The sequence below is a fragment of the Nannobrachium achirus genome (assembly GCF_963921795.1).
Source record: "Nannobrachium achirus genome assembly, chromosome: 2".
NCBI lineage: Eukaryota > Metazoa > Chordata > Actinopteri > Myctophiformes > Myctophidae > Nannobrachium > Nannobrachium achirus.
The window spans coordinates 1,190,047-1,211,012 of NC_137811.1; the positions used below are offsets into that span (position 1 = coordinate 1,190,047).

Sequence of the window (20,966 nt, forward strand, 5' to 3'; positions counted from 1 at the left end):
TGTGTGTGTGTGTGTGTGTGGTGCAGGTACTGCGTTCCCCCAGCTGCCTGCGGACACAGCCTGGCTGCTTGCCACCAGGCCAGTGTTCTTGTACCCAGAGCTCCTCCCCGTACGCAACCTGGACCCCAGCAAGCAGCCCAACCTCTACCATCCCAGGAAGAGATACTACACACCTGGGGAGGATTGGTATGCATGCACACACACACACACACACACACACACACACACACACACTAGGGCATTCACCAAATATTCGAATGTTCGAATATCAAAGTAACAATTCAACGTTGTTCACCAAAGTCGAATATTCTCTTTTTTTTTCTCTCTTTAAAAATATATATAGTTTATAAAGCATGGCTAGATAGGAAGTCATAAGAATGAGTTGTCAATGCCCCTGGTGGATGAATTTGTTAATGCTCTATACCAGGGCTTCTCAAACCTTTTTAGGTCGTGACCCCCAAAATAAACATATTTGAACTGGGGACCCCCACCCTGACAAGCACTCGGTTCCGCAGATAAATATTGTGAAAATAGCAGATCTACATGCTCACTCTTGCTTACTTAACTCATATAGTGCCAATCCCGAGAATACTTGTGAAAAGTAATAGAGTATATGCAGTGCCAATCCCGAGTATACTCGGGAAAAGTAATATATTACTGTAACGGCGAGTACATTACAGAGAAGAATGGCCGGCGGTCCGGAGACGAAATCCGTCGCTGATTTCGCATCATCACGGCTCCACGAGCACAAAATAGTCCCATCCATAACATTGAGGTGGAGGGGGGATCTCATCTTTAATGTCCATTATCTCAAAACTACACTTTAGAAGCTAGGATGGAGGCAGATGCTCGCTTATGTTACACAATGATAAAAGCTCCGGTCGGCCATTACACAACTCCACGTGGAGAACGATCGGTTCCGGCGCAGCCTGAAGGTGGCATTGTGGACTTTATAATCCGTTAATTTCAGGGGCACTAAATGAGTTAATATTTGACAGTTTAGCACATTTTTGTGACTCAAATCAACTTACACTGCCTCTTCTGCCAGTTTTTATTTTGTTTCGTCGACAAACATTTTTCGTCATAGTTTTAGTCGACGAAATCAACACTGCCCTCTCTGCCTTCTTCCATCCCATAATGCTCCTGTCCCGTGCCTGTTGGTTCCAGTCTGATGGCGTTGGGGCTGAAGCACTTTGAGGGCACCGTTCTGAAAGAGGAGCAGCTGTGCACCTACCTCCTCAACAAGCCCCTCCCGGACGTCCGCAAGCACCTGGTGGAGATGTGTGGGCCCAACGTTCCGCCGGGGAACGCCATCAAGGTCTGCCAGCATGAAAAAAAGTTTGAGAATCGCTGATTTAGAGGAAGGATTTAGAACGATCAAAGATCGGGTCAAAGATATTCAAAGACTTGCACAAATTTTCACGATTAAAACAAATAAATAGCAGATCTACAAGCTCGCAGTGCAGCACTTGGTGCCGCGCTGTGAGCTTGTATATCTGCTATTTTTCAACAGTTAAAGCAGTTTGGCTGTCACAATTATGGCATGATCGTCTAATCCCGATTTATTTGTCATAATCGTCATAATCGTTGAATGTTGAAACATTTTCAGAAGTAAAAAATAGTGGAAATAGCAGATCTACAAGCTCACAACGCATCGCCACACTATACGCTTGTAGATCTGCCATTTTTGGGGAAAAACAAAACAAGAAAACGTGAATATTTGTGCAAATCTTAACTCACTGAACGCCAAAAACGACTAAAACGTCTTTGATCTTGTGTTGCCAAAAGCGTACTAAACGTCTTTTAAATTAATCAAATAGTTCATAATCTAATATTGATAGCTAAAAAGTGCTTCAAAACCATACTGTATCGCATCGCCATGAATGAACCAATATTGTCCATGTATCGTATCGTCAACCATGTATCGTAATATGTATCGTATCGTTGTTAAAATGTATCCTTACACCCCTACTACCCATGTGTTCCCAGGTGTTCTGTGAGAGCAGAGTGCTTCCTGCCATGCCTCTGGCCTGCAGCGCAGCCGTGCAGGGAGAACAGCGCCCTCCGGTGGACAGAGACTTCTCTCTCCTGCCAAACTGGCTCAAGGTCTGACTCTTCTGGACACCTCACATTGTACACAGCACAGACTGCATATCAGAACGGGGTTGCACCATAGGGTGAAGGGAGGGTGGTGGCAGGGCATAAAGACGTAGTGCGTTTGTTCAAACCCTGTTCTCTGTTAGAGCAGTGGTTCTCAACCTTTTCAGGCCGAAACCCCCCAAATAATCATATTTTAACTGGGGACCCCCACCACCCTGACGAGCACACAAGAGTTGAGGCATTGCATTTTGTATAACACGGTTCTATTGTGAAAATAGCTGATCTACATGCTCACAACGCCTCACGTTGCGAGGCGTTGTTAGCATGTAGATCTGCTATTTGAACAAATTTCTGCCTCTAATATTTGACAATTTGGCCAATGTTTAATTTGTCATTTTAGAGGTATTAAAAATTGTCACTTTAGAAATGCAGATACCCTCTATACACTTAAACTGTAGGTTGGTTTGTTTACTGTTGAGTGAGAAAACTTTTAAGACCGGGAAAATACACATATTCAAAGATTTGCACACATTTTCGCGACTTTTTTTCAAAAATAGCTGATCTACTGCTATTTTTCAATGGTTAAAGCATTCACTAATTCTAGGCCTAAATGGGTTAACCTTGCTGCTTTCTCTGTGTGTGTCTTCCAGAAAAGCCAAGCAGCGATCCACGGGGCCCGGCTGTCCTCGGGCCCGCCGCCTCGCTACCCCCGCACCCTCCCCAGAAGCTGCACCCTGCGGCTGCACCCGGCCCTGTCCAGAAAGGGGGGACTGGGTGGCGCCCGACCCAGCGGCGGCTTCGCCCTGTACCACAACGACTCTCTGCCTCTGCTAGCCAGCGCCTCCGACGGCCACACACAGGTAGGCTTGGTCTCAGTTATTACAGACTTGCATGCGGCTCTGTCGAGTGTCTAATGGGGCATTCAGGAATAGTGATTGTTAGTATTCGAATTATTCGACCTCAAAGTATTCGAATAGTCGAATATTCTACAGGACTGGCCAAACTGGCAAATATTAAGTAAGCAAGAGGAAAACATTGTGAAAATAACCGATCTACATGCTCGCATTACGAGCATGTAGATCTGCTATTTTCACAATATCTATCTGCGGAACCGAGTCACATTAAATGTAATCCCTACAATTCCAAGTGCTTGTCAGGGTGGGGGTCTCCAGTTCAAATATGTATATTTTGGGGGGTCACTGCCTAAACAGGTTTGAGAAGCCCTGGTATAGAGCATTAACAAATTCATCCACCAGGGGCATTGACAACTCATTCTTATGACTTCCTATCTAGCCAAGCTTTATAAACTATATATTTTTTAAAGAGAAAACAATAAAAGAAATAAAATACAAATAAGCGAATATTCGACTTTGGTGAACAACGTCGAATAGTGACTTTGATACTCGAATATTTGAATATTTGGTGAATGCCCTAGCGTCTAATAGTACACGAGCCGTCCTCACGGTGGAGGCTCCTCGCTAGCAGGTGAGCCAGCAGGCTATAACGGTGATGACACGCAGATGTGTGCAGGGAGGAATCAGTTGGAATAACGACTGAATTGGGGAGGAACAGTAAAGGGGCAAAAAGCTCACGTGAAAAAAAATCGCCGCAATGGAATTATTTGAGGTAATCACAATTATTTTGCATAATAGGACCGTTTTCATTCATCTAAATGAGTGGTTATCAAAGTGGTTCTCTTTCAGCCCCCGCCCCCTCCAAATAATCATAACTAAACATTTAGTTTGAATCGGTTCCACGGATAAGTACTATGAAAATAGCCCATCTATGAGCATATAGATCGCCAATCTGTTGTTAGTTTTCTTTTTAATTTTTTGCCTATTTCTTAGGTAATATTTGACAATTTGAAAGAAGTAACTTGAAGATCATGATTTATCAAATTCAATGTAAATATATCTGCATACAATATTGTTGCACCGCTCAAAAATATTATTGAAATCAAGTCTCCATGGCATGAGTAATCAATAGAAAAAAAGTCATTTTGGGGATGAACTACTCCTTTAATCACACATGTTGTTTTTGTTATTAACACACTCTTCATGATGCTAACAGCCCTGCACACAGGAAGTCCCTCCCCAGGCGCCAGGAGCCCTGCCTGTGCAAGGTGTCATCCTATTGGCCCAGTGCGCTTACACTCTGGTCCAAAGGCCATCGCCATTGGATCGGGCGATGTTGGTGCCCGCCCAGAAGCCCGTGCCATTGGCTGCCGTGTATCCAGCCTCCTGCCACCACAGCTCCGCGAGAGGAGCGGCGGCCTCGCCCGCTACCGGGTCTCTGCATCCGCCCGAGTCCTCCCAGTCCTCCCAGACTAGAGCTCCACCTGCTGGCCGGAAGACGGCATGCAGGAAACGGGTATTACATAATTACCTAAAAGGGGTCTAGTCGTCCCGATTTAAAATGAAACAAACACGGAACTGAAAGTTTCCCTATGATTGGCCGCTAATTGTGCCGTTCAAAGCGCTAGTCAAGTGCTCTCCTAAATAAAAAGCAGTTATAATTTCAAGATATGAGAATCTGAATTGGGCAGACATAGCAACAGATTACAACAGAACTTCAGAAGATACTCCTATAAAATGAAGCATTGATTGGCACACACACATTCAGTGAAGGCAGTTCAGAACACAGGGAAACACCCCAAATATTGGTTCGCGTTACGCGTGCCATGTTTCAAAAATCACATATTGGGACATGGTCTGAAAATAAATGTCAGTCCTGGGATGTTTTTGCGGGTTTAACCCCTGCATTCAGTAAACCAGTAAGATTCACTTATCGGGAGATGAGCGACCGTCAGGTCACATGTATACACAGATAGGCCTGATGGGCAAAATCTGTAGGAGCAGTGTCCAAAAATGTGTTTAAAAAAGTCGACCTGATGGTGGTGCTAGATGTGATAGATCCATGTTGATGACATGACTCTAGACATACTGTGTACCGATTTGCGTGATTTTAGTGCAAAATCTGTAGGAGCAGTGTCCAAAAATGTGTTTCGCAAGAATCGGCCTCAGTGTGGCGCTAGAGGCCCATGTGAGAAATGAGGGGCCAAGGAGTGTGTGTGCAAAGTTTGGCATGGATAGGGGCAACGGTGGCGGAGATATGATTAGGGGAAAAGTGTGACGTGACGGAGAGACTGACAGACGGTGGAGGTTTTGATAGTTACCGCGACAATTATGTTAATTATATTAACCCATTTAGGTCTAGAATTATTGAATGCTTTAACCAGGGAAAAATAGCAGATATACAAGCTCACTGCGAGCTTGTAGATCTGCTATTTTTGAAAAAGTCGTAAAAATGTGTGCAAATCTTTGAATATATGTATTTTCAAAGCGAACGTTTGTAACTAAAATGTTGCTTCTGGGGGGGTCCCTGGAACTAATTATTTTGAGATGTGGGGTCCGTGGCCAAATACATATCATTTTGGGGGTCCTTCACATGAAAAAAGTTTGAGAACCACAGACATAGTACAAAGAACAGACCAACTGAGCTCCAGTTAAGTGAAAGGGACCTTTTCTTTGACGATGGCTGGCCAGATTGCTGACATAGAAACATAGGTTTTTAATAAAAAAAAAGGATTCAAAAGACACTTATAGAATCGGGTCAAAATTTAAATTTTCACGATTTAAAAAAAATAGCAGATCTACAAGCTCGCTATGAGCTTGTAGATCTGCTATTTTTCAATAGCTAAAGCATTCAATAATTCATTGTGTTTTTCGTAGCCCTCTAGGCAGGTGGAAACCCCCTCAGAGGCTGCTCCAGGCCGCTCTGCCTTGCAGCCGACGCCAGATCCCCGCGGCACTACTGTGAGACGTTGCTCGCCGCCGCCCCGCCCCCGGGCTGCCACGCTGCCATGCCCCCGGGCCAACAAGGAGGCCAGGGCCAGGCCGGACAGGGCGCTGGACAACGCTGGACAGGTTAAGACCTGTCACAATTATCACATAACTGTCCAGGGTTTCCCACGGTCATGAAATTCCTGGAAATATTTTGAAATTAGAAACATATTTTTCCAGTACTGGAACATTTTTGGAATTTATCAAGAGTTCTGGAAGGTCCTGGAAAAAAATAGCTATGCATTGTCTTTGGTTGTTGATTTTGTTAATACCTCTGAAATGACAAATTAAACATGGGCCAAATTGTCAAATATTAGAGGCAGAAATTGTGAAAATAGCCGATCTACATGTGCGAGGCGTTGTGATCATGTAGATCTGCTATTTTCACAATAGAACCGTGTTATAGAAAATTCCTCAACTCTTAGTGCTCGTCAGGGAGGGGGGGTCCCCCACAATATGATTATTTCAGGGGCCACGGCCTGAAAAGGTTGAGAACCACTGGCATACGCTACCTGTCTTTGGGCATTGCGCATAGGAGTAAGCAACCTGTTATTGAGCTGAATTATTCTATAGTCCTGGAAATTGGGTTAAATATTCTGGAAAAGTTTTGGAAATGAATTGGTAAAAATGTGTGGGAACCCTGACTGTCTAATCGCAGTTATTTTGTCATAATCGTCATAATCGTTGACATGTCAAAACATGTTCATATATTTTCAGACGTTTTCAAAAATAGTGGAAACAGCTAGCCTGGCTGCCAGCCTGTTCGCTCCGTTCCGCGATTAGTTTTGTCTCTCCGCATCTGGAAAGCCTCATATCTCCAAGGGGAGGTGGGACATAGAACGCGGTTTCCCAGCCACCGCTGCTTCTGATTGGTCTGTGGTGCGGGGCGGGACAAATACACCAGTGTGTATTGGCTGGCTGATGACGTAGCTACCCTAACCCTACTCAACATCCGATCAGCAACGAGCTCGCTACGTCACAACGGACGTTGAAAAATACAAGTCAACTGAATCATTTCCAGACTGTGATGCTGAGAGACAAAACATATCGCGGAACGGAGTGAACAGGACCCAGGCTAGGAAATAGCAGATCTACAAGTAGATCTTGTAGATTGTCTATTTCCACTATCAATGTGAGCAGAAAATGAAGCACAAGTGCTTAACAGAAAGAATACACATGATTACAATAAAGCAGAGAAAAGAAAACATTGAAGAACATTTAAAACATCAGTAAGGACTCTACCATAAAAAAAAACATTTTCAAAACATTGCGGACTTCAATAGCAGCTCAGATTTAAAAATTCAGCTAAAAGCAAGAGTAAAGAAATAGGTCTTGAGCTGTGCTTTAAAGCAGGGGTCTTCAACGTTTTCAGGCCAAGGACCCCTTAGTTGAGAGAGAGATGAAGAGGGACCCCCACAACCTTTTCATAGATTCCATATAGTTTCATTGTTTGCCAGCACAATCATTAGGGTATGTTGGATCCATGTCAATTTGTGTTTTCAGATATTTAACCACTTGAACCGTCAATACTTCTCCCCTCTACACCAAACCTTTTGGCCGAAGATAGCCGATCTACAAGTGAGCTTGTAGATCTGCTATTTTGGGCTAAAGTTCTCAGAATCTGGTTAAGAATCTGGCTAAAGGGGAGATTTTCTTTTTTTCTTTTTTATCACACAAGGATTTGGAGGACCCCCTGTTGTAACTCTGAGGACCCCCTAGGGGTCCCGGGACCCCTGCTTTAAAGCTATCCACAGAGGCTGCCTGTCTTAGGTGTAGTGGGAGTTTATTTTCAAGCTGTCGGTCCGTAGAAGCAGGAAGCTGCTTCACCTTATTTGTTTTGTAATTTTAGGCACATGGACAGGCTGGACAGCGCTGTCTGGCCTGGCACCTCTTACCTGACCTGCCCGGGGAAGTCCTCGCTCCATCTCCGTCTCCCACGGCCCCTCACACCACCCCCTGCTCACGTCTTACCCGACCCGCCAGAGGAAGCCCTCTCTGCGTCCTCGCCTCTCCTCATAACCCCCTCACGTCCCCCCTACCCCCTCCCACCCCTCTCTCTGCCACTGTGACCGTGTCCAGTCTGTCCACCCTCCCGCTGGCCTCGGCGCGCCCCGCGCTGCTCCCGCAGGTAGGACTGTTTCCGCATTAGTGTTAATGTTGTCCACTAAGACTACAAGATTTTGATATTTTTGTCGATAAGACTAGACCAGACTAAAACAATTTCAGAAGACTAAGACTATTATTTAGTTATTCAAAAGACTAAGACTACATCTAAGACTAATGGCTGTAAAAATTAACACTGGTATGTAACTGCAATGACATTAAAGCCAAATACATATTTTATGTATGGTTTAGTTTGACCAAGTAACAGGCAGTAGAAGACAATGACCTGTTCAGAATTATGTGGTTATATTTAGCCTAAAAGACTTAGCCTAAAAGACTAAAAGACTAAGACTAAAATATGTTGATATTTAGTCGACTAAGACTAGACTAGACTAAGAGTATTCCAGAAGACTAAGACTAAATGGTGTGTTATTCAAAAGACTAAGACTAAATCAAAATGTGCTGAAAAAATGAACACTGTCTCCAATCGTATTGTCCACCAATCCCCTCAATGCCTCATACATGACCATATGTGGAAGTGAACTCTATATATGGTCATGTATGAGGCATTGAGGGGATTGGCCCCATCCCTACCTGGTCCCGGAACTTCACAGGTTCTTGAAAGTTCTTGGTTCTGGAAAGTTCTGGTTCTAGTTTTGGTTCGGCCCTGGAAAAGGGGCTTAAGACTCCGACTAACCATGAAGCTAGTAAAACCTACAATATTAATACGTAAATAGATAACAGACCAAAACATTGCTAAAAAAGAGTCCGATAGGAACCCGATAGTTCCGATGTTCAGTGCCAGAAAAACACAATTATTTGTACGGCAAATATTATCGTCAACTAAAATGTCATGATGGCGACAACCCTTCCCACCCAGCAGGCTCCCCAGTCCAGTTGGACTCCAGTCCTGGTCCAGATCAAAGACTCCGCTCAGATGATGTGGATGAGGGTCCAGAACCAGACGGCCCCACCCCTCCTCCCTCCTCCTCTGACTCCACAGCGTTCCCACAGCACCTCCTCCTCCCACAGCACCTCCAACTCCTCCCACAGCACCTCCAACTCCTCCCAGAGCACCTCCAACTCCTCCCACAGCACCGCCTCCTCCTCACAGAGCAAGTCCAACTCCTCCCAGAGCACCTCCTTGTCCTCGGACGTCCCCACCAGGTGAGGATGCAGCCAGGAACCGGTTTTACTATTAACCACTTGAACCCCCATTATGGTTGGGGCCCTATACTAGTGTCTTGTCTGGGGCGTCAGGGGCTCAGGGGTAGAGTTGCCGTCTTAGAACATAGAGGCTTCCCAGTTCGATCCCGGGCTCCCCTAGTTGCTCCCGGTGAGCAGGTTGGTGCCCTGCATGGGGGCCAATTTATACATGCTGCTATGTTCATCATGCACCTTATTTCTAACCTCATGTACACACTGTATCAGATGGATATGTCATCATCATCGTTTTAATGTCCGCTTTCCAGGCACCACTGGTTTGGACTGTGATATGCTTTGTGCATATCCCCTATACGCTGATTTTTCCTTTTTCCTTGATCCCACCCCCTTTTTCTTGATCTCTTTCTGGAAAACAACAAATGATGAGGCCGCTTGCACCTGTAAACCTGTGTTTTGACACTAGAACTGATTCTGATTTTAATCTTCAGAATGGGGAAATCTCGCTTTTTCAACAGGCCCATCATTTCGACTAAGGGTTAAGGTTTGGTTTTAGGCTTAGGTTTAGGTATAGTTTTATTGAGGTTTAGGCATAGTGGTTAACATTCACCAGCGTCGGCAGGTTAGCATTTAACCAGGTTAACATTCACCCGCGTTGAAAAGATGTGCCGTCGAAAATATGCTATGTCGAAATGATAACACGCTCCCCGTTCAGAAAAAAACAGTTTTCTAATAACGGCTATGCATTCCTTATGGCCAGGTCCAGCTTTGAAGAGCAGCTCCACAGGCTGGTGGAAGGCCTGCGAGAGGAGCCAGGCGGTGTGGAGGACAGGGGAAGAGGGGGGAAGGAGGTGACAGGGGAGAGGGAGAGAGGAGAGGGGGAGGTGATGGAGGAAGCTGGAGGCGCAAGGAGCGGCGCCTCCCAAAGTGTCACAGGTAGGGATGGGACCATTTGAAAATGACATCACCATTATTGTGACCAAAGAAATCGTGATTTATGTGAGCTATTTTTTGGCAAAGACATTTGATAGAGAGTGGGAGAAAAAATAACTGTATCAAGTATGTATATTATAAATACCTTTTACCAATTATAGAGGGTTTAAGTGGTACCAGATATGCAGCTCGATATAGTAACTGCATCGAAATATCGTTTTTAAATAAAAAAATCGAAGTATATCGAAATGAAAAGAGCTAAAATCTAATCGTTTTATTTTGTATCGTATCGAATCGGCAGTGCAAAGAATCGATGGTATTGATACTACCTACTTGTGCATTGTATTTAGCATTTTTAAGAAGAACATTTTAAAAGGAGGGGTTTAATTACTTTTCCTTTCCATATAGCTACACTGGTCTATTGATAAATGTGTGTAATCTCTGGGTTCATGTCAAGGTGCAGGTTTGTCAATATACAATGTCCATGTATTTGGCAGATAATCACTGTGTTTACTTATTTATATCCATAATAATACATGTTTCCCTTAAAAACCTGCACTATCCACACCTTTCACACAGATTTAATTTCTTTGCTAAATAGTTACTATATTGATTTTAAATCATTGAATCGTATCGTATGGCCATGAATGAACCAATATCATCCATGTATCGTATCGTCAACCATGTATCGTGATGCGTATCGAATCGCTATTAAAATGTATCGTTACACCCCTACGGAGGACTATTTCACGATAAATTAAATCTTCACGATACGATTATCCTGAGTGTTTTTTAACACGATAATATGGCTTATCGTCCCATCCCCAGTCCCAGGCTGCGCTCCTCTCCACACCATAGAGGAGGAGAAGGAGATGGATGGGAGAGGAGAGGAGAGCAGGAGAGAGGCGGAGGAGAAGGTAGAGGTGGAGACGACGGAGGACGACAGCTCAGAGTCTGCGCTCAGCTCCGCCACCACCTCCTGCCCGGACGATCAGGACTCTGTCACCTCCTCTGACGGTAGGCGGTTTCCCCGGTGGACCCAGGGGCATAGTTCTGCCGATTTAAAATGACTCCAATACGGAAGTAAAACTTCCAATGATTGGCCGCTAGTTGCGCTGTTTTCCCCCCCGGCCGATCGCAAAAAGAATTGTGCTCCATTGGATCTCATTCATTTTTAGGGATGGGTATCGTTTGGATTTTTACGATTCTGGTTCCAGTTCTGCTTATGGGTTTCGGTTCCAAACGGTTCCTATTTCGGTTCCAAAACGGTTTGGTTTTTATGTTTTTTATTTTTTATTTTTTTTTATTTAAATTTTTAATTTACAGTTTTAATGAATCATTTAAAACAGCAATTTTTAATTACATTTTTATGTTTAATTTACAGTTTTAATGAATTATGCAAATGAAAACATATTTCAATGTCTTCAGCGATACTTATTCTGAAGAGATTAAGAAGTCAACCACCGTCTGGAAGTATAATTGCATTACGAAATTGACCACCATCTGGAAGTCTTATTGCTGCTAGCACAACATATCTTATTCTGAAGAGATCGACCACTGGAAGTATTAGATTTTCCAGCTTAGATTTGACAAAAGAACACAGCTTGGCGAGCGAGCAGTGACAGTCGCAGACGCACCGTAACCCAGGCAGAGTGACACATGGGGGTCCGCAACACAAGCACTGTTGCCGCGCAGTCTTTCAGAGCAATGCCACGCTGTCATAAATCTTTAGTCTCCATCTCACGTCTCTCTGTGGCTGTGCAGGGCTGAGCTGTACCGGTGGCTGAGCTGCTAATGTTGTTAGCATCGCTGCCACTTGTTGACTGAGTGGCAACGCAGTTGTCCCCCGATTGTGTGTGCGCGTGTGTGTCTGTGTGTGTTTGGAGGAATACACGTAACTAGTTTAGCCACGGTAACCGGGGGCAGGTCCTGACAGATAGTCAAATACGTCTTTGAAGATGAATATAATGTAATGTAATGAAGCCTTTTTTGAACGGATTGCATGTCTTTTTTTTACTGGTGCGTCTAGGAACCGATAAGCAGTACCGAAAGTAAATATTCTTTTTGGGTACCCAGGAACCGTCATGTCCTTATCGGTTCTGTCCCGGTACCGGATTTCGGTACCCATCCCTATTAATTTTCCCCTTTCGTTTTCTAACCTTAATTAACATTTTCATGAATACTGTATGGTTCAGGCATGCAAACTTGTAGCTTTTCGGCGAAAATCGCCGTTTTGAATCCAAATTGATCGTTTGTTCAGATTCGATGTAAAAATATTTGGGGGGGTGGGGGGGTGTCATGTCATCTAGGCTGCGTTGAGCGGCAGTGAGAAGAGGAGCGCTTTTTTCTCCTCTTGGCTCCGTCCAGTTTGTCAGTGCAGTAGTGGTGAAGGTGGCTGGGGGATATTTTTATTTTTGGACAAATCAAGCGCTCGCTTTCTCTTGCCTGTGACGTCAACACCCATCCTTGACTGTGTCCAGTGCCTGCAGCCGGCAGCGCTGGACGGAGCGCTCAGCCAGTCTGCATACAGTCAGTCACAGACGGAGCGGAGCTCAAATGGAGCACATAGTAAATAAACTTGGCTAGGTTGTCGTCGTTGATAGATAGTGTGGTGTAGTTGTGGATTGGACTTTTTAATTCGCTTGTATCGCGATGCGGTCGCTATTCTGCATCAATGCGGTGACGTGACATCGATTATAGCCCACGTTTGTTGATTTTCCTCAACGGTGTGTTGCGATAGTTTTGCTACATGCTAACGCTAAATTAGCTCTGGTCCATAGCATTAGTGGAGAACTCCACACGCGAGCTAATCAACGCTATCATGCCGTTCCATCTGCCTCTTATTAGACAGAACCGAGATTTCTCGCATTTATTTTAAGATGGTGCAGAGAGGGTGAGAGAAAAATGAGGCAGTCACAGACAGTTCTCAAAGCGGAGAATACAACAATCGTCTGTGGTTTTACAACACTGTTTCCCAAGCACTGGGTTGGGACCCATTTGTGAGTCGCGAAAACATTTTTATGGGTCCCTTAATGTTTGTTTTCCTAAATTTAGTTTTGTATCATTTAAAAACATTCAAAAAACATTCTCCCCCAAAAAGAATAACATTTAATGATTTAAAATAAAGAAATGTTTTTTTCCTTCTAAATTCATGAATAAATAAAATAAAAGATCTAAGAAATTATCTTAGAAAACACTGGCCTATTTAAGAAGTAAGATAGAAAATAGCTGATCTACAAGCTCACAGCATGCATTGTCTCTGTCTATGCCGGTCTATTAAAGACAAGTCCCTAAATATTATAGGTTATTCCTATAACTATATCTGTAGGCTATATTATATTTATAATTTTCTTCATTATATCTAGATAGATCAGTATGAGTATGAGTAAAGCCTCTATCAGAGTCCAGGGTGAAGAGCTATTCACTTCACCGCATTGTAGTTTTCTAGCTATCACCTAGGCTTTGTTATGTATTTTTAGGTGATAGCTACACAACTACACCGTGGTGAAGTGAATAGCTATTCACCCTGGACTCTGTTAGAGCCTTTAGTCACTGTTTTACCCAGTTAGAATCGTGCAAATTCACCCCACCGACCCAAAAAAGGTCAAAAATTTCGCGCCGCGCTACGAAAATTGCCTTTCAATCACCATCATGTTCGTTTTGTCGAAATGACAAAACGAACAAAGTTGTGGGGGGGGGGGGGGGGGGGGGGGGCGTGGCAAACTAAACTGATACCAGCTGGCTGTGTTCTTCTTCGTGTGCTGTATTTCGGGAGGCTCCGTCCACATTCTCCCATGTATCCCTGCGGTTGCACGTGACCGTTGGCAGCCAATAGCATCCCTGATGCCTTTACAATTCTATGATGGCGACACCCATTCCAAGCCGGTAGAAAAGGGCCATTTGCGCTGCATAGAAACCAATGGCTTCGCATCGTCCATATTTTTCTACAGTCTATGGGTGGACCTAAGCACAACGGTGGGGGCCGATGGGCAAGGAGGGTCACGAGCTTATGATAAACAACTAAAATAAGACCTTAAAACCTGGCAAAAACAGTTGCGTGCATTAGCGCAAGATTAGATGAGGATAAAGGAAATAATTAAATGGAAAACATTAAATTAACTTCTGAAAAGGCTTCTAGGCCTACACTAGCCTACTAGTAAAACTAGTGGAACCGCGATCTTGCCACACGTGAATAATTGTGTTTGTAAACAATAACACAGACAATATGAATCCTTAGTCTAATAATGGGAAGAAGGGGTCATCATCATGGCCCCAAATAACTTTTAAATATCTTGCAACTGGCGACGAGTCTCTTACAAAATTGGCAATAGTGCCTCTCAATACATAAAGCTATATTATTATAACCTCTCCATCATCGGCAATAGTCAGTTTGTGTGTTCCCCACACTCCCACGCCCCCACCGTTGCGCTCAGGTTCACCGGGAAAACCACGGTCGCAGGCCTGTCGCAGTTATTACATAACCCAGGGGTCTTCAACGTTTTCAGGGCCAAGGACCCCTTAGTTGAGAGAGAGATGAAGCAGGGACCCCCACAACCTGTTCATAGATTCCATATAGTTTCATCGTTTGACAGCACGATCGTCAGTGTATTTTGGATTCATGTCAATTTGGGATATTTCACTTAAAAAGAAAAAAAAAAAAAACTTTTGGTCATTTTATTGTCTAATCAGGCTTTTATGAACACCCTGAACAGTTTTTAATTTGCTTGATTCAATATTTGATGTAAATGTTATCAGTCCCTCCAGGCCCAGGACCTCTCCCCACACACACCCATTGTAACTTCATACTTCATTTTAACCATGATAGATTCATTAAAAACACCAATTATTTTTTCTGGTGACGCAGGCAGTGTTTTTTCGATGACTTTTGTCATTTATTTTTAATAATTATTTTTTGTATTTCATTATTTCCATATTCCCAAATAATTATTACAAATAAATGAAGAAAGTTATCGCCGAAAGTTAAAAACACGGCCTGCTCACATATTAGGAGGGTAGTATGAGTCACCAGAAAAAATAATGGGTGTTTTTAATGAATCTATCATAGTTCAAATGGAGTTTGAAGTTACAATGGGTGTGTATGGGGAGAAAAGCCCATAAGCTGTTTCCCTGTTGAAAGGGCCTTTGTGACGCATTTTTCGTCATAGTTTGTGTTCATGGACGCGCTGGGGCTCGAATTCATGAACGAGCACTTCCGGTATGAACGCGCGTCAATACAAAGAAGCCTAGACGCGCGTTCATGTTTCTGGCCCCAACTGCAGTACCTCAAAACGGCCAACATGTCAATTTGGTTTCAGGGCGCCCCCAGGGTTCTGGGGGCTTGGTCACAACGCCTCGCAGGTCTTTGATCTGGATGTGCATGTGTATTTTTAGCTGAAGTTCTCTGGATATGGACACAACAAGTGGGTTCAAGTGCATGCATATAAAAAAGGAGAAACTCTGAGGACCCCCTAGGGGTCCCGGACCCCCTGTTGAAGACCCCTGACATAACCGTCTAATCGCGATTATTTGAGACGATCGCAATTATTTTTGCACAATCGTCATAATTGTTTCCATGTTGAAAAATAGCAGAAATATTCTGCTATTTTCAAAACAAATTTGAAAGCATAAAATGATTACATTTGTCAGTAATCTGCCCTGTGCAGTTTGTGATTATGAAGCCTAAATGGCAAACAGAAATTACGTTTTTGTATTCACATGTTCCAGTCTTCAATGCCAAAAAAACTCAATCGAATCGTTAATCGCAATTAGTTGTGTGACAATTAATCAGTGGCGTAAAGTAACTAACAACGTGTTGTGAGCTTGTAGATCTGCTATTTTCAAACATTTTTTACTTTTGGTACTTTAAATTAAGGCTATCAAATTAGCATAATTGTTTGATGATGTCATGTACCCCCATGTTAAATTACTCAATCAAATTAATTTATTGCAGTTACTGTACTGAAAGTAGCACTTTCTGTACAGTGACTGAAATAAATTAATTTGATTGGGTAATATGGGGGGAGGGGCGGAGTTGAGCACTGAGCATTATCTTGTGAAACTACCCCAACAGAACTGTGTGAGGAGGAGAAAATGCGACTTCATAAAACTAATTCAATCACTAAAAACCTCTAAAAAAGTACAAGTCTTCTACCAAAAAGGTGTAAAAGATTAGTAACGAGGGTCCAAGACCGTAAAATGCTTCTCGTCCCCGGCTCTGAGACGTAAAAGCACCGGAGCACCGGAGCCTCGGTGCTGCAGGGGAAGAGAGCAACGTCACTGCGTCGATGTCCACTCTGTGCGTGTGTGCGTGTGCGTGTGTACACACAGACAATAGCTCTCGAAAATAGTTGTGCGGTACTAAAAGCTAACAACAATATGTCCCGTTGTGCGCGGCACCGCACAACGGACACAGTATACGTTCACTACTAACTGATACGGCCCCTCCTCCTTTTCAGACTGTTTGGAGAAAGACCACGTGACCTACTGTATCAGAATGTTTAACTTCTTTTTTTCTTTTACTTTTACTTGCAACAGAGTACATCTATCTACGTTGCAGTATTGATACTTTTGCTTAAGCAAAGAATGTGAGTACTTTCTTGTTCCACCACTGCAATTAATCGTCACTTTAAATGTGTACTCGTGACAGCTCTGTCTGACGGTGGAGCCAAGGAGGGGGAGACGGAGGAGGGCGGTGGGGGAGAGGAGGAGTCGTCTGGAGAGCATGGAGGAGGAGAGGAGAGAGGAGAGGGAGGGGAGGGAGGAGGAGAAGAGAGAGGAGAGGGAGGAGGAGAGCATGGAGGAGGAGAGGAGGGAGGGGAGGGAGGAGGAGAGGAGTCTAACGGCGGACAGAGCGGGGAGGGAGGAGCAGGAGGTGGAGGTAAGCCTGTCACAATTATTACATAACCGTCTAATCCGGTGGTTCTCAAACTTTTTCAGGCCGTGACCCCCAAAATAAACATATATGTATTAGGGCATTCACAAATAGTGATTTTTAGTATTCGAATTATTCAACCTCAAAGTAAAATAGACGATCTACATGCTCACAACGCCTCGCGTTGCGAGGCGTTGTGAGCATGTAGATCTGCTATTTTCACAATATTTATCTGCGGAACTGAGTCACATTAAATAAATGTAATACCTACAATTCCAAGTGCATGTCAGGGTGGGGGTCCCCAGTTCAAATATGTTTATTTTGGGGGTCACGGCCTAAAAAGGTTTGAGAAGCCCTGGTATAGAGCATTAAGAAATTCATCCGCCAGGGGCATTGACAACTCATTCTTATGACTTCCTATCTAGCCAAGCTTTATAAACTATAGATTTTTTAAAGAGAAAACAAAAAAAAAATAATAATAATAAAAGCGAATATTCGACTTTGGTGAACAACGTCGAATAGTGACGTTGATATTGGAATATTTGGTGAATGCCCTAATATGAACTGGGGACCCCCACCCTGTCAAGCACTTGGAATTTTAGGCATTACATTTAATGTGACTCGGTTCCGCAGATAAATATTGTGAAAATAGCAGATCTCGAGGCGTTGTGAGCCTGTAGATCTGCTATTTTCACAATGTTCGCCTCTTGCTTACTTAATATTTGACAGTTTGGCCAGTTTGGTATTAAAACGGTCTTGAAAGTCCTTAAATTGTGACTTTATAAATGTGCAGATACCTTGTATATGTTACAGTATGTTCAAGAAACCAGTAAAAGTTGTCAAGGAGCACTCGTTTTGACGTTCACCACACACTAATCACCACCAGATGGCGACGTCAGCCACTGCTCTGCCATTCACCAGAGTGTATATAAGAGAGTTACGTCACGCTTTGAACTCGCCGCAGACCGGAAGTGTTTACTCTTTATTTACTAGCCTAGCCTAGCCTAGCCTAGCCTAGCCTAGCCATTAGCTCCATTGTAGTCACTTGGACAGGGCGTTTAACGTGCGCTTGCCCAGGCCTTACGGCCTGGGCATAAATATAACGATTGCATTCACCACGGCTTCGTAACTCGCTTCGCCACTCGCGCCTGCGGCGCTCGGGGGCGAAGAGCAGGACCAAGGTCCGCTGGCCTTCGCGCCGCTTGGGGCTTCGTGGACCCAGGGGGGCCTCGTAACTCGTTTGGGCTTCGTGGATACAGGGGGGCTTCGGTAGCCGCTCGCAGTGTTGTGGACAATAGAGCGGCGCACCGCCTGGAGTACGTTGTTGTGGCGACCGCTTGCTCCGCCCCGTGCCGCACCACGAGTGCTCCGCGTCTCGAATGTGCTGTTTCTCTAATATACTATGACATATACACTTATACTGTATGTTGGTTCTCATTGAGTGAGAAAAAAAAATGACATTAAGCTAATCATATGGGGACCCCACAAAATAATTTGGGGACCCCACTTGGGGTCCCGACCCCAAGTTTGAGAAGCACTGGACTAATCGCAATTAGTTGACATAATCACAGTTATTTTGTCAAATAACCGCCATAAGTGTTTCCATGTCGAAATCATATATTCATATATTCAAATCATATATATTCAAACATTTTCAAAAACAGCAGAAATGGCAGATCTGCAAGCTCGTTGTGAGCTTGTAGATTGGTTATTTCCACTATCAATGTTCTTTTTTTTTATAAAGTTGTCCACTATGTCGGTCATTTCTTCTTTGTATATTTAGGTCATATCTGCCATGTGCAAATTAAAGGCCTACAAGCCAAACAGAAATGTAATTGTCAATGACAAAAACACAATTAAATCGTTAATCGCAATTATTTGAGTGGCAATTAACTAATTTAGACCGTGTACGCATTATTGCGTATTATTATTTCATGCTTTAACTATTCAAAAATAGCAGAGCTACACGCTCACAGCGCGGCACCGAGTGCCGCGCTGTGAAATTGTAGATCTGCTATTTTTTTTTAAATACCCGCTTTGACCCGATTCTATAAGTGTCGTTTGAATCCTTCTAAGGTTTTCTGAAAAACCTATGTTTCTACGTCAGTGGTTCTCAAACTTTTTCATGTCAAGAACCCCTAGAATTATATGTATTTGGCCGCCGACCCCCGTCTCAAAATATTGTGTATCAGGGACCCCCCAGAAGCAAATAATTGAGTTAAAAATGAGATATTCAAAGATTTGCACACATGTTTTTTTTTTTTTTTTTTTATCTACATTAAACAAAATGAGGGGGGATTGCTTAAACAATTTCAGATAAAAAATTACTAGTTTGTGGTTTACAGTTTGGTAAATCCAAAAAAATATATATTAAAAAATATATATATATTATTAATAATTAATAATCGTCTCAGGTACTAAATTCTAAATGGCGATTGTAAAATGTCCTATTGGTGCCATCCCCATAGGAGGAGGTGGTGGGGGAGAGGAGTCTAACGGACAGAGAGACGGAGACGCGGGAGGAGAAGGAGGAGGAGGAGGAGCAGGGGAGGAGGACGGGGACGGAGACTATGGCCAGAGCGGAGGAGAGCGGGACGAGGACAAGGACGGAGACGGGGAGCCGGAGGAGGAGGAGGAGGACTTTGACGACCTGACGCAGGACGAAGACGAGGAGGAGGTGATGTCCTCGGCCTCCGAGGAGTCGGTGCTGTCCGTCCCCGAGTTGCAGGTAGAATTAATATTAAAAACATTTCTTTTTCTCCTTTTGCACAAAGTAGTGCAATGCAAGATAGAGGGCGCCAGATCCCTTTGAGTCACACCCTACCACTACTTCCTGTTCATCCACAGAGCATTGATTCTAGTCGTTTTCTCCATTAGATTTCTTTTCACTTTTTTCAACTTTTATTACATGGGATGGTAAAAAGATGAGGCAGACAAATAAAATGTATTTTGACAAGTAATAAAAGTTGAAAAAAGTGAAAAGAAAGCACTTTAATCTAATGGAGAAAACAACTAGAATCAATGCTCTGTGGATGAACAGGAAATAGTGGTAGGGTGTGGCTCAAAGGGATCTGGCGCCCTCTATCTTGCGTTGCACTACTTTGTGCAAAAGGAGAACGCTAGATCAGTGGTTCTCCCCAAATTATTTTTGGGGGGTCCCCAGATGATTAACTTCATGTGCAACATTGTTTTCTCCCTCAACAGTAAACAAACCAACATAAAGTTTAAGTGTATAGAGGGTATCTGAACATTTCTAAAGTTACTTTTTGATACCTCTAAAATGACAAATTAAACATTGGCCAAATTGTCAAAAATTAGAGGCTGAAATTGTGATAAATTGTGAACGCAAGGTGTTGTGAGCATGTAGATTTGCTATATTCACAATAGAACCGTGTTATACAAAATGTAATGCCTCGACTGTTAGTGCTCGTCAGGGAGCAAATATTACTAGTAAGACACCTGAGGGTGGAATGCGACCTCAGGCTGACATGCGACCTCGCCCTAAAGGGCGAGGTCGCGCCAATTCTTGACTATCTGGCCAACCACAGCGTTTCTCTGACGATTCTAGTTGTTATCATTCTGGGGGGAGTTTGTTCATGTTTTTGTGAGGGTATCAACCCTAGGAGACACGGGGAGAACATGCAAACTCCACACAGAAAGGACCTATCGCCAACCCCACCTAGGGTGTGAGCGATAGGGCCTAAACATGGAGATGTGTAGAACACTATATATGGAGATAGTCCAGTCCATCATGTCATATGGGACTACCGTCATAGACAGTAGCCATTGTTAGGCCGGAGTCAATGGCTGTCTGTCTGACTGTCTGTACAGGAAGTGATGTCACATGACATACTTTTTATGCCCATATATGAGTCATTCTGTACCACATCTCCATGTTTAGGCCAAACAGGTTCGCTCCATTTCTCCATGTATAGGTCCAAATGACCAACGTCGAG

The 20,966-nt window shown here is 43.6% G+C and overlaps 1 protein-coding gene across 1 annotated transcript in view; it reads left to right on the forward strand.

The window, feature by feature from the left end:
* gon4lb (gon-4 like b) overlaps positions 1 to 20,966 on the forward strand; it is an 81,094-nt gene that overhangs the window by 38,421 nt on the left and 21,707 nt on the right. Inside the window, exons 18-29 of the mRNA XM_080753945.1 lie at positions 27 to 186; positions 1,168 to 1,318; positions 1,990 to 2,106; positions 2,751 to 2,960; positions 4,171 to 4,470; positions 5,832 to 6,026; positions 7,792 to 8,070; positions 8,926 to 9,212; positions 9,967 to 10,142; positions 10,968 to 11,156; positions 16,786 to 16,881; positions 19,479 to 19,738. Of these exons, the coding sequence (XP_080610071.1) occupies positions 27 to 186; positions 1,168 to 1,318; positions 1,990 to 2,106; positions 2,751 to 2,960; positions 4,171 to 4,470; positions 5,832 to 6,026; positions 7,792 to 8,070; positions 8,926 to 9,212; positions 9,967 to 10,142; positions 10,968 to 11,156; positions 16,786 to 16,881; positions 19,479 to 19,738 (2,420 nt within the window). The remainder of the gene's footprint in view (positions 1 to 26; positions 187 to 1,167; positions 1,319 to 1,989; positions 2,107 to 2,750; positions 2,961 to 4,170; positions 4,471 to 5,831; positions 6,027 to 7,791; positions 8,071 to 8,925; positions 9,213 to 9,966; positions 10,143 to 10,967; positions 11,157 to 16,785; positions 16,882 to 19,478; positions 19,739 to 20,966) is intronic.